General features: G+C 33.2%; 1 protein-coding gene across 13 annotated transcripts in view; it reads right to left on the bottom strand.

Moving 5' to 3' along the window:
- Positions 1–1,630: 1,630 nt before the first annotated feature.
- Positions 1,631–13,618, bottom strand: part of Bclaf1 (BCL2 associated transcription factor 1) — a 29,563-nt gene continuing 17,575 nt past the window's right edge. For 8 of the 13 annotated variants that reach the window (XM_013360521.4, XM_021729434.3, XM_005329795.5 and 5 more), the window contains 5 exons: positions 11,391–11,566; positions 10,126–10,306; positions 9,010–9,156; positions 2,864–3,076; positions 1,631–2,716 (listed from right to left, as the gene is read on the bottom strand). In XM_013360521.4, coding sequence (XP_013215975.1) covers positions 2,711–2,716; positions 2,864–3,076; positions 9,010–9,156; positions 10,126–10,306; positions 11,391–11,566 — 723 coding nt within the window. In that variant the 3' untranslated portion in view covers positions 1,631–2,710. Of the gene's footprint in view, positions 2,717–2,863; positions 3,077–9,009; positions 9,157–10,125; positions 10,307–11,094; positions 11,258–11,390; positions 11,567–13,618 lie in introns of those variants that run through there. The other 5 variants (XM_078019073.1, XM_078019077.1, XM_078019074.1 and 2 more) reach the window with 2 other exon arrangements.

The following is a 13,618-nucleotide window of genomic DNA, read 5'->3' as shown; positions in this document are numbered from 1 at the left end:
TTAAAAGTATTTATCAAGCCACACCACATTAGTTTCACTTACAGATGAAATGATATTTTAAAATCTAGAAACAGGCCATAGAAATCAGTCACGTAGAATAGACAAAAATAGTCTCAAAATCAGGTAAACAAACAACAGCTATTACCACTTATGACATTTTATTGGCATATGACAATTTACAAGGGTCCCTGATGCATCATGATACATCACACTGAGTAAGAATCGTTTAACCATCTACATTCATTCTTATTGGGTAATATTTTCTCTCAAATTATAATTTAACTCCCAACGCTGATTTTAACTGTGACAAAGGGGAACAACAGCAAGAAGACTGCAATTTGAAAAACATATTTTACTTTTTATATTAAAATTCCTAGGATGCTGAAAAGTATACACACCTAGGAACTGAGTCATGGCCTTCTTAAACAGCTTTCTTATTTTTTTCTGGAAATATCCTTTGGTTCGTTTTTATTTCCCTTCTCTAGGCAAAAGGAAGTTTGTTAATGCAAGTATCAAAGAGTTATTTCCTGGCACTCATAAACAAATATCCTTACCAAGAGGAATCATTCAGCTTTAATAACATGTCATAAAGTGTAAAGTTAAATTGTGGTTTAAAAAAATAAACAGACCACTTTTTATATGCTTGGCTCTGTAAAAAATAAACATCCATAATGGTGTTCTATGTCAGAGTTCTCAGAATCACCCTATCCTACTATATATTCTGGTAGGATACTCTTCCTTCAAAGTTTTTTTAAGTTAATAAAAGTAACCAAAGATTAAAGCAATGCATTTGCACTTAGAATGTAACCTGCCCATAGGACCTTAAGCAGTTTTATTTCCAATTTATCTCCCTATTAAATAACTTCTCAGCAAATCCCATTTTCTCTGTCTTAAGCAGAAAAGCAAAACTGCACAATTATAAAGAGGGATTTGGTGTCTAGTAAAATAACAAACAGTTAAGATAAAAAGTTTTATATACTTATACAAAACAGAACAATCATGAAAATTCTCTACTGGAGGATCAAATCCATGTTGCTTTAATAAGCATTAAAGCTGAATAGAGATTTATTAATTGTATCCTGATTAAAGCAACACAAAGTTACTTATGCAGGCATATCCTGTATAACTAGACAATTTCAGAAAGACAAAATTAAAGTGAGAAATCATGCAATACCAAGGAGTTTAGGCCACAAATATATACTGACTTTGGTTTTAGTTTAGTTTCCAATAGCTCTTAGCAAAGTCCCTGGCAGTAATCAAGGTGCTAGACACACTGCAAATCATCAAAATTGAGGATGAAAGAGCCATATACTTAAGATCTTTAAAATTTTATAACAGAAGCATTATCTTCTTCAAATGTAAACATATACAACTAATTCAGATGCTGAATTAAAATGAAATGTGCTAGCTTTATGTATGTTGAAAAAACAAAATCACTGGCAAGTGTACCCATTTCAAATTTTCATTCCTTTAAAAAAAGCTATTAACATAAACATAGAAAGTAATTTACATTTGAAAGATCATCTCTATCTGAAGAATAGAACCCATAGAAAGTAAAAGAAAAAGCCATTTTACCAACTGCAACTGAAAAGGAGGAAAAAATAAAATAAAAACCAAGGTAGATCAATGCTACAACATTGCCAAAACCTTTTATTGGTGACATTAGAAAAACAGGTTACTTAAAGTACCAAGAAACAATATGCTGTGTGTCTTATTTTCTTATAGTCACACTACAAACTAATTTTCAGCTGTTCAAAAGCACAAATAAATATGTAAGCTGTGAAATATATACTAACGCATCAAATTTATTCTGCAGGAATCCTCCTCCATACCAACACCAGGATTACAGGTTTTGTTGTTTTTGTGATTTCCTTAAACTAAGATGTTCTGTGGTACTCGGAGTTTTACTTGCAATATTATTACAAATCAGTTTTCTCTCAAATAGCTGGTATCTAAGACCATGACTCAAACTATCAAATAAGAATAAAAAGAAAACAATGAATTTTAAACTAAAATAGGAAAGACTTGTAAAAATGTGTTTTTATAGGCCACTGCTTGCTTTCAGTAAAAATAACATTTTCTCAAACCTTTCAATCTAATAGTTTGTACTTTTTAGTCACTGGCAAACCTTTCCTGCCTTCTTTAAACATTTGCTGAAGTGTGAAACTAGCATAGTTTACCAAAAGAACAACTTTATGGTATACATCAAAAATTAGCCACCCTACAATGTAGTGTTCGAATTAAGGAAGATGTTAAACAGATGTATACAGTTAAAATAATTAGTGTGGTCACTATAAACAATTTCTGTTCAGGGATTTGTAATGTAGAGCTAACGTTTACTTCAGAATAAAACATTAACAAACAGGGAGGGAAGAGAATCAGAACTTTCACAGAGTTGTACTTGACCATATCTTATAGACAAAGCAGAATTACAATGCATGTAACAAAAACAGTAAAAGATTTTTTTTTAAAAGTTGATAGTTACAAATATGGAACGTTAACAATTTTCTACTTTATTTCAGTACAATTTTCAACATACAGTCTACTATTTTTCAAGATATTTGAAGACTTAAAACAAAATTTCTATAGACTACTTGCAAACAGTAAAATTTAAGTAAAATGCTTACATTCTTATCTGAAACAAAAATCAGGTAAAAAAAAAATGGTGGGTGCAAGTTCTGCTCTCTGTTGCCAATTTACTTCAGATACACTATTCCTAAGAAAAGAATAGAGAAATTGATGATTAATAAGGATAAGGACAGTGAAATATATACTATAATCCCATGTTCATAAAAATTAACTGATTTACCCACCAAATTCATACCAGCGAAAATCTTTCAAGAATCAAGGTGAAATTATCTACCTTTTCTTCTTTACGTCTCTCCTTCTTTTCTTCATTATTTTCCATGGACTCTTCTTCATCTTCAACAATTCCATCCCCTTGGTATTTATCATGAGTCCATTTTGGACTGCTACCTGATTTTTTGAAATTAAAGCGCCCTCTGCCACGCTGAAAAGTACCACGACCTCTTCCTCTTTTGGCCCAATAATCCACACCATCATCTCTGTCATCATGCTACAGAAAGGTTAAAAAAAAAAATCATCAAATCTTTCTTATAAAAAGATGACTTCTCGTTCAATCATAAATAATGTAATTAATCTTCTGAAAACTGGGTATGTGAGACTGGTTATCTCCTAAAACATGGTAAAACACTGTCAGAGTAATCACATCTTAATACTTAGAAACACAAGCACCCCTTAAGGGTTGCCCAAACAACTACTAGGAAACTCTCAACTGATAAACTACCACTAATTTTCAGAATTCTAATTGTTATGGTGTCTGTATTATATCAACTTAAGTCCATGGCTGTTATGCTTCATGCAATGAGATAAAAATATCGGACTTTTTCACAACAAAATTACTATAGTCAGAAAGATGTGGCAAAGTAATAAAAATGTCCTTACAATATTATCATATTCATTAAATAAAAATATGTGGTATGAACTATACCTTATAGATAATATGATTTTAAAATACTATATTAAGATTCAAATCTAGATCAATGTATAGTACATATCAATCTTCTAGCTAGGAAATTTTAATGACAAACCATGATAGTATAGTCCCTGGAATAATGTTGCCTCAGCTATTTTCTTCTTCACCAACTTGAAGTACTGCAGTTATTACATTCCAACCTTAACTTTTCATTTACTTTATTCAATTACTGATGCTCCCCCAACTTACAAATTATTCTATTAAGGAAAAAAACAATCTCCAAAATTGAAAACTACCCAACTTGGTAGAGCAGAATATTACATTGCAAATACAAAAGACCGTCTCCTGAATGTACCTTTAATGAACTATAGCCCACCTGAATTTATAAACTCTTAGATTTGTCACCCACAAAATGGGAAATAGAGCAAAATGATGCCCCTTTACAAGGAAACAAGCATAATCCAAACAAAATATTGTATAGTCTTTGTGCATGTGTATTTAATACAGATTACCCTCTTGCATGATTTACAAAACTGGGATTATATAAGTAATTAACATACTATAATGAAAGAACATTTACCAATCTCTATTAAAACAAATGAAAGGGGGAGAGATATAATTCACTCGGTAGAGTGCTTGCCTCACATGCACAAGGCCCTGCGGTCAATCCCCAGCACCACACACACACACAAAAAAAGCAGGGGGCAGTAGGGAGATTATATGGTAGAGGTGTGCACAACCCCATATAACTATCAAAAAATGAACTCAAAACACATCGTGGCTGGGGATGTAGCCACTAGTACAGAGATTTTTCTATCATGTGCAACACACTACAGTTGATCCCCAAAAATGCAAAAGACAAATAAAATCTAAATACATCAGGAAGAATTTAATTGCAAGCCTAACATAAAATATTTTAAAATAGTTGGCCACTCAAAATGATACCTACTCGATTATATAATTTCATATGTGTTTACAGCATTAACACACCCACTATAAAAGTGTGGTTTTTGTGTGTGTGTGTGTGGTACTGACCCAATATTCCATGGATCTGTGGGAAGAGGCAGAAAGTTTCAGAGTAAAGGCACAGGTTCAAAAAAAAATATTAACAGAAACCTTAACTCTGTAAATAATGGTGTTAATAATAATGCTTCTAGGCTGGGGATATAGCTCAGTTGGTAGAGTGCTTGCCTTGCATGCATAAGGCCCTGGGTTCAATCCCCAATACCACAAAAAATAATAATAATAATAATAATAATAATAATGCTTCTATAGTGCTTACTATGGGTAAAGTTTTATTCTGAGTACATAACATGGATTTGTTCAACAAACCCTCATAAAATACTGGTAACTGTCCCTGTGTTAGATTTTTAAAAATTGAGATGCTGAAAAATTAAAATCCCTTATGATCATCACCCATAGAGCCTCGTAAATGATTAATTGTACAAGGCAGCTAAGAACTAGCAGAAATAGAAAAGGTGGTGGTAAAGTTGAAAGTCACTTTAAACTGGCCATTACTTTTAGAAGTACAATCATCTGAAATTTGATAAACTGTCTTTCAGAAGGTATCCTAGCAGTTACCAAATTTATTTATGCTAATCATATTCTTAATCTTCAAATTCTAAGAATTAAGTAATTTGAAGCCTGGCACAATGGCACATGCCTCTAATCCCAGCATCTCAGGAAGCTGAGGCAGGAGGATCACAAGTTCAAACCCAGCCTCAGCAACTTAGCGAGGCCCTAGCCAACTTGGCAATATGCTATCTCTAAGTAAAAATATATTTTTTAAAAGGCTGGGGATGTGGCACTGTGGTTAAGCACCCCAGGACTCAATCCTTGATACCAAAAATAAGAATAATTTCAGATTAAATACATTATTTCACAAAGGGCCAGAAGCTAGCTAAAATATGAGTATCTATTAAAACCAGGATCTTTTGGATCCTCTTATCCTTTCTCATCCTTTCTCTATAGGACCATCAAGTTTCAGGGCTAAACATATACATAAAGCTCAGGGTCAGAGCAGCTGCCTAGTACGTGCAAGATCCTTGTTTGATCGCCAGCACTACTATCTATCTACACACACACACACACACACACACACACACACACACACAAAATCAAGTTTCAAAGGGTTACCTAAACGCCAATGTTGATCTTCTCCCACCTTCTTCACCAGGGACTTTTCCTCTGAAGATACATCAATTTAACAACACCAAGAACCTCCTTATTTCTCTACTTTCCCATCTACTCCAACTCTTCAAACTCACTTATCACTCAGGTTCTACTTTAGACTAATATCTTTCTGGCTGTTCTTATTACTGAAAACATTTCCAGTTTCACAAAAATAGTTGATAGGAAATTTCAGAAAAGAATTCAAGAAATGCTACTATAACTCAGAATTGGAGGATCAGTGGTACTTCAAATCCTGTTCTGGAGCCCAATACGTGGGTCCAAGTACTGACCACATTCCTAGCTACATAATGGTCAAGCTACTCTATTTTTTTTCATAGTTTCTTTATCTGTAAAAACAGAATGATAACCCCAGCTCAAAAGGACTTTATATACACTCAATAAGTTAATACATATAAAGTATTTAAGAAAGTCACCTACCATACTACAGTAATTCTCTGTAAGTTGCTACTTATTATTTCTAAGTATTTTTATCAACAAAGGCAAAATTTCTATACTACTGATCATTCTGAAAGATCCTAAGGGAAATATCTAGTATTCTGAAATTTCATTTCTTCTGACTTCTATCTTTGATTATATTTATATTCAACACTAGCTGTATAAAAGATCAGTCTCTTTACAAAAAGACGAAAAATAGATATAGTTCAAATATTCACTAAAATTTGAATAATAAAAACTTTAAACTGGGAGACTGAAACAGGAGGATCACAGGTTCAAAGCCAGCCTCAGCAACTTAGGAAGACCCTAGCCAAGTTGGCAAGACCCCATCTATAAATAAAATATGAAAAAGGACTGGAGTATGGCTCAGTGGTCAAGCGCCCCTGGGTTCAATGGGGGGAAGGGGAGACGACATGTAAGACTGAAGTTGCTGTTTCTTCTTTGTTGTTATTTTGGTACTGGAAACCTGAAAACAGAGGCACTCTATAGTGAGATTGTGATCCTCCTACCACAGCCTCTCAAGTCACTGGAGGGCCTGCACCACCATACCCAGTTAGAGTTGTTATTTCAATGGCTCACAACAAATATGAACCAAAATAATCAAGTCGGAGAATTGATTTATAAGGAAAATAACTTGTGTATTCAGGTGCTAATTTTACTCAATGTTCTAGTGAATATCAGTGTGACACATGCATACATACAGTTTTATATACAAATTTTCAAACTTTAGCCCAGAACAGAAACATAAAATAGTACAGCTACTGACAGGCACAGTGGCACACATCTATAATCCTAGCTACTTGAACACTAAGGCAGGAAGATTCCACTTTGAGAAAAGCTTCAGCAACTTAGCAAGACTACATCTCAAAATAAAAATTTAAAAAGTCTGGGGATGTAGCTCAGTGGCAAAGTGCACCTTGGTTCAATACTCAGTAGAGAAAAAAAAAAAGCGAATAAATTACTAATTTGAAGTAGCTAAATTCTTAAAATAACACAATTTATCTTATTGATAAAATACATTATTGAAAGTCAAAATCTGAAAGAATGGCAGAAGATCTGACCTATATATCTTTAAATTAGTGAAGTGGCAAACAATCATTATGTACTGTGGTCACCTCTCATTCCCTTTTAACTGTTTCACCTTTCACACTTGGTTTACCTCTCATACTTTACTGGTATTACTCATTCCCCAACCCTTAAGATTTTTTTCATCTAAAACTATATTAACAACTACCCATTGGACATCTCCACTTGAGTTCTCTCCTTGTCAGAACCTGACCAGAACAGAATTTGATCTTCCCAAAGACATTAGCTTCCCTCTACAAACCCTATTCTGTATTACAACACTCATTCAACTAGATGGTCTCAAAAGTTCCCAGAAGCACATTCTCACCTTTTCTCAAATGTAGCCTCTAAATCTTCTATTTAAAAAAACATGATTTTTCTGAACCCCATTTAAAACCCAAATTAAAGTACTATGGCGTTCCCTATCAGACTTGCTTTTCCTCTGTTCTCACAAACTTATACCACCATCCAATGCACTAAAATTCTCTATGCATACTGTTTAACCCCTTCTGAAATCTGTAGTATAGTTGCCCACCTTTTAAGCTCAACCAAGTTTGAGTCAAACCAAGTTTCCCTAGAATGTCGTTCACTTCTGCCATAATCCACAATTCCCTCCTTTGGGAAAAGCCACCATATATAATTAGAAAATTTCTCTATTACTGGTCTCTTAAGTATCATCTTATATGTGTTTTTCCTTTTCTAGTACCCCAGTATAAACAGTAGTCTGTTAATAAATCAAAAAGTAGACGCATCTATTACTCAATCAAATGCCTTTTACTTTCCAGACTGTCAACTCAAAAGCAACTTAGTACAAATTTCCCATGAAAAAGGTATAAACTGAGCAAACACAACTCATATAACTTTTTCAAACTTCTGGACGTTTAAAAAAAAAAAAAAGTAGAAATAAACTTGAATGAATTACATTTACCATTTTCCTAACAAAACAGAGATTCACTTCAGAATGCAGCTTTACCCTCTATCTAAGCATACCTATCATGGACATTCAGGTTTAGTCAACTATATTTATAAAAAGCCAAATGAAAAAAGAAAAATCTTCTAATAAATCCATTACTATTTTCATCCTTGCTTCCACTAAGCAACTAATTCTTAAACTAGCCTCTGAAGCATGACTTCCCTGAAGAACTATTATTTATTAAAAAAAAAAAAAAAGAATACTTTCGGATAATACTTTTTGACATTTTTAAGTCTAACTCTATAATGCAGGACAGACCCTTTCCCTCATGACAAATTGCAGAAAATTATCATCCGCATCTGGTGATCTTTCAGAACTCATCGCCTCTAGGTTTATTCTTGGAAAACTACTTCATCTACATCACAAAGAAGCATCAAATCAGTGCATCTAGCCCATTTTCTAAAATTAAATTTTAGAAAAATTTAAGGATCCCTAAGATCCTTAGTTACAAGTAGTATGAAAATATTTTCCATCTTTAAACAAATAGCTCTGATGATTAATAGGGCATCTGAAAGAGAAGTTTCTGCAACTACTGTCTTATAGACAGATATGAAACATATATTAAGCTCAACTATAACATAATGTTCTTCTATGAACGGCTATCAAATCAGGTTTATTTTTAGTTGACCTTGATCAGCCTACATATGATATCAAATAAGAATAACATGAGTAAAGGGACCCACATTTTTAAAAAGCTTCAAATCATCTGAGTAATGATTTTTTGGAAAGGTTTCCCATGTTATGGTGAATCTTTCTCATATTAGTGGATATCTGTACTCAAATGTATTCACCTAGTATATCTTGAAAATAATTGCAAACCAAATAAACACAGATTTCTAACACCCACCAAGAAGTACTTCTTGCTCTTTGGGGTATATTCTGGATCCCATTCCTCTTCCTTCGGTCTCTTTTGAAAAGTAGTATTTGAGTTGTTTGGACCAGTATTTGTCCCAGCAAAAACTCCTCTGGCTCTTCCTCTGCCTCTAATTCGAAACTGATTAACATTAACAAAATTGTTTAGTAATGCAATCAAAAGTATTTAGTCACATGCAAACTCTAATTTTACTGCAATAACAAAAAAAAAAAAAAAACATATTGCCATTTCTACCTGAATCTTAATTTCATAGCCACTGAGGATGAAAAGAATGGCCATTTTATAACATAGGTGGGGGGGGGGAAACAACTCTGCATACTGATGAGGGGGGTGAGGGGGGGAAAAACCTAAATGTTAGAAGACGCACTTTTAAAGGCCTGAATTTTAAAACAAACAAGCCCGCTCCCACTTTACTACCTAAGAGTTGCCTAGTTCCTCTGAATTATCTCAGGAGTCCGAAGTATTCAACAACATCTATTACCATATAAGAAAAGTTCGTCTCTTCCCACATGACCTAATAAATCCTACAATAAGAAACGAGCTGAAGATAGAAATATGAATCTATAACTTAAAGTGGCAAGAAGATGTACTACTATGGAATTATTAAACAGTTTAACAACTTTATGGAAACATAAGGATAATGTGTATACAAGGTAGAACAGAAAGTTATATATTACTTCAATGCTGATACACATAAGCAAGGACTTGAACAGGCAAAAATGAAAATAGCTGTAATACAGAGATGAACATATAAAATATTTTAGGTTTTATGATAGTTTTTCAAAAACTAATAAAGTGTTTTAAAAAAAATAGATCTCCACCAATAACTTTCCTTGATACTCATGTTTCTAAGGACTACAAAGGACTACATGTGCTCATTGATCTGAAAAAAATCTAGTTCACAGATGCTTTAAGATTTCAAAAATGGCATTTTTTACTGAAGACATTACTTTAAATGTCATTTCATTTTTCAAAGCTAATTCTGACTTCAGGAATAATGATTCACATAAAAGATAATCTATCTTTGACATCCCTGTGTACAATAAAGTAAAACCCTATCAAATAATCTAAGGCGATTTTATTACTTACAAAGGTTCCCCGTGGTCGGCTAACTCCTGCAAAGCCTGAGTATTCTTTCATTTCATGATGGGTTTTAAATTCTTCTTCTCTTTCCTTCTTACTCTCCTTTTCTTCTCGAGAACTGGGAGAAGAAGGTGATGCTGAAGAGGACGAAGATCGAGAATGATCTTGCTCTCTACTTTTATGTTTACTGCAAAATAAAGAAAACAAAAAAGTGCCATTTTTAAAAAGATAGAGAACCCTGTTGAATCTTAGTAACAAGAGGGATATTCAAAAAACTATCCCCTATTAAAATTATTACATAAGTAAAATAATTGGGTGTTAAACTTTGACAGTCTGTTTCCATTCTCTTTCAATGTTTTACACCACTATTAAAAACATGCTATGGTCTAAACTAGTAGACTGTTAAACTTCAAGAATGAGGTAGAGTTCTCCAAATATTTTTAAGTTAACTTATAGAATCTTTTGTTATTTTAATGAAAGGAAAAGAGGAGTAGGAAAAAGAAGGTTCTTAAGGCCAAGATTAAAATGACTGTAGTTTGTACACCCCGGGTGAGAACAGTTTGTATGGTTTGGGCCATAACACCAATATAGAAATAAAAAGCACATGACATTGCAAATACCAATCATAATTATAAATACACAAATAAAACACACCATTTACCTAAAGAACAGCAAGAAAAACAATTATCTACAGTATTTTGTATTCCTAGTATTTATTTGACTCTATGATGATCAAATTTACATGATTCTAATCCAACACCTGAAAAGGTCATACCTTTGATAACTCTTACCACTGCTAACAGTATCCATGGTAACATTATTTTGAAAAGAGTAATACACATTGCTACTCCTAGTCCTTCCTCCCCACCCATCTCTCCCATGTTAAACCACTAGATATCAGTTTAAAATTTTTGTACTCTGGGTGTTATGAGTTGAAAAAGTGCGGAATCAAGCATAACGAACCAAAGTTCTTACACAAACTGTTTCTAGAAATGCACTGCATTGAAGTCCAACCTCCTGATGTAGCCTGGATAATAGGACACATTAATTTGTCATTTTTTTTTTCAGTGTTAGCTTGCTATTCCAAAGTTTTTGTCCTCATCCACCATAAGCCGTGTAAAAGACAAATACATTTTTGCTGTAAAACAAATAATTTTAATTGTTTAAATTTAAACATTCGATTACATAGTCAAAATTGAAAGCAATTAAGCTGACAATTATTAAAGGCTAATTAGAAGCTAAAACCTAACTCGGACAATTTTAACAATTACCTGTCATCTTTGTAAGATTTGTATTCCTTGTAATCTTTGGGAGTTTTTTCTTGCTTTCTTGATCCACTGGATTCCCTGGAGCCCTTGGAATCCCCCCGTTCTTTACTTCTTTCTTTTCTACGGCGATCAATGTCATGCCGAAGATCAGCAGAATCACACCTTAATTTTTTATCTCCCTATAAAAGACAGATAAGTACAGAGTTTAGGGAAGAAACAGAAAATATACATACATACACACAGACTTATGCCAGTTTCTAAAAGAAATTGGCATTTTGGTATCAGAAAAAAATGGATCATATGATATACTATAATCATCCTTAGATTTTTTTTTAGTTTTTCCCCCAATTTTTTAACTAAATATGTGTATAAGTGCAGTAGGACTGAAGAAATTGCTAAAAACTAATTATCTTGAGTATTTTATACATTGATTAAAAGTAATTCCTAAAATATTCTGTACAGTGAAAAGATAAACATTATTCCACTCAGAACATCCTCATTAATTATCCCTCATCCTGCCAAATACCTTTTTTATAACAATTGAAAAATGTCATAATCTCAAAATTATGATGTAGCCTTCTGCCTATAAATTTGAGGGATCCTAAAGTAATGATTCTCATTAACTAAGCCTCATTATCATCAAGCTCTTCCCAAGTCAGTCGACAAACTGAAAAAGCACTTCAAAAATAAGAATACTATAATTTCCATAACATGCAAGTGGAATATGATTAATGAAACCAACTGAGGTTGAACAAGGGTTGAAACAAAGCCAGAAAGGTCTTATTCGAAATCCTGTACTCAGTATCTTGGACCATACACTGCCCTTTCTCAATTCAGGTATTGCAACGGACATTAGTTTAACTGGGTCACAATTCACCTCCTTCTTGTTCCATTGCTTTTTCAAATACTATATAATTTAGGAAGATGGAAAGAGGCATCTAGGAATGAAGAGAAATTATACATCAGTAAGATGCTAAGCAATGTGGACATCCTTGATAGTATTCAACAATAAGAAGTATTTATTCTGGGAAGTCTAGCTATAATATTCATAAGCATTCATAAAACTCAAAGTATACACACACACACACACACACACACACACACACACACACCTCCAAATGAGAACTACTCACCTATTTGCTCCTAGGGTAACAAAAATCTAATCAAGAGCAAAAAACTATCACCTAGATAATACCAAGTCCACAAGTAACAAGTGAAACTACTTTGTGAATTGAAAACTATATATGTGTGTATATATATATATATATATATATATATACACACACACACATTAATTGCATATTAACATGTTTATCAGAAAGATGAAGGATAAATAAAAACCAATGTCATATCCTCTTGTCCATCCATCAGTTATCACTATTCTCTCTTCCAGATCAAAATCTAGTCTGAATAATAAGAGAAAAAAATACTCACTGTCAAGAGAACAGAAGACTAAATTTGGGGGAAAACAAAATTAACTAACATTGAACCCAAAGTAATGAAGATAAAAAAAGCACAAGAAAAAAAAAAAATCAACTTCTCGAAATAGGTTTTTCCAAAATAAACATGCCCCATGCAAAGCAATCACTTTCTTTGTAAACTCTAGATTCCACAACCCAATAGATTAAGAGCATGCCCTCTTTAAATAATTTGTATGCTATCAGCTTCTAGTAACAAAAGTGCCAGGGTTTCAAAGTAGCCCAATTATTCCACAACTCTGAAAATCAAATGTATTCTCATTTTTTTAGTTAGAAAAATCAAGATCCAAGAAGTTAATTATTTTTCAATCATAACAGAGACTACTTACTGATGGCCAGAATTAGAACCAAGCAATTCCTGCAAAAGCTTCCTAATCTATTCAAAATAAGAGACAGTTGCTCCCTTCCACCTGTTTTGCACACAGAACGAACATTTGTTCTATAGGCTATTCCACCTAAAAAATGTCAATTTTGAAATACGAGGTTTATCAGAGTGTCCTCAAGCACCATATTCCATTCCCTCTAAGACCCTCATTCCCATGCCTCATCTTTCATAGGCTCTTTATAAGTTTAAAAGCCATCTCCCAAAACACAAATATTATAATAGAGTTTTTTTTCAAGACACACTTAGAAATCAGTTTACAGATTGCCTCTTTATAGCACACATAAAAATGCCCCAATAGCATAGGGATTACTTGTTGCTATTTGTGAACAACCTTTACTTTAAGCACACACAAATTCTAATATCCATCT

The sequence above is a fragment of the Ictidomys tridecemlineatus genome, chromosome 8, assembly GCF_052094955.1.
Source record: "Ictidomys tridecemlineatus isolate mIctTri1 chromosome 8, mIctTri1.hap1, whole genome shotgun sequence".
Lineage (NCBI taxonomy): Eukaryota > Metazoa > Chordata > Mammalia > Rodentia > Sciuridae > Ictidomys > Ictidomys tridecemlineatus.
This window is presented reverse-complemented; position numbering and strand designations above follow the sequence as displayed.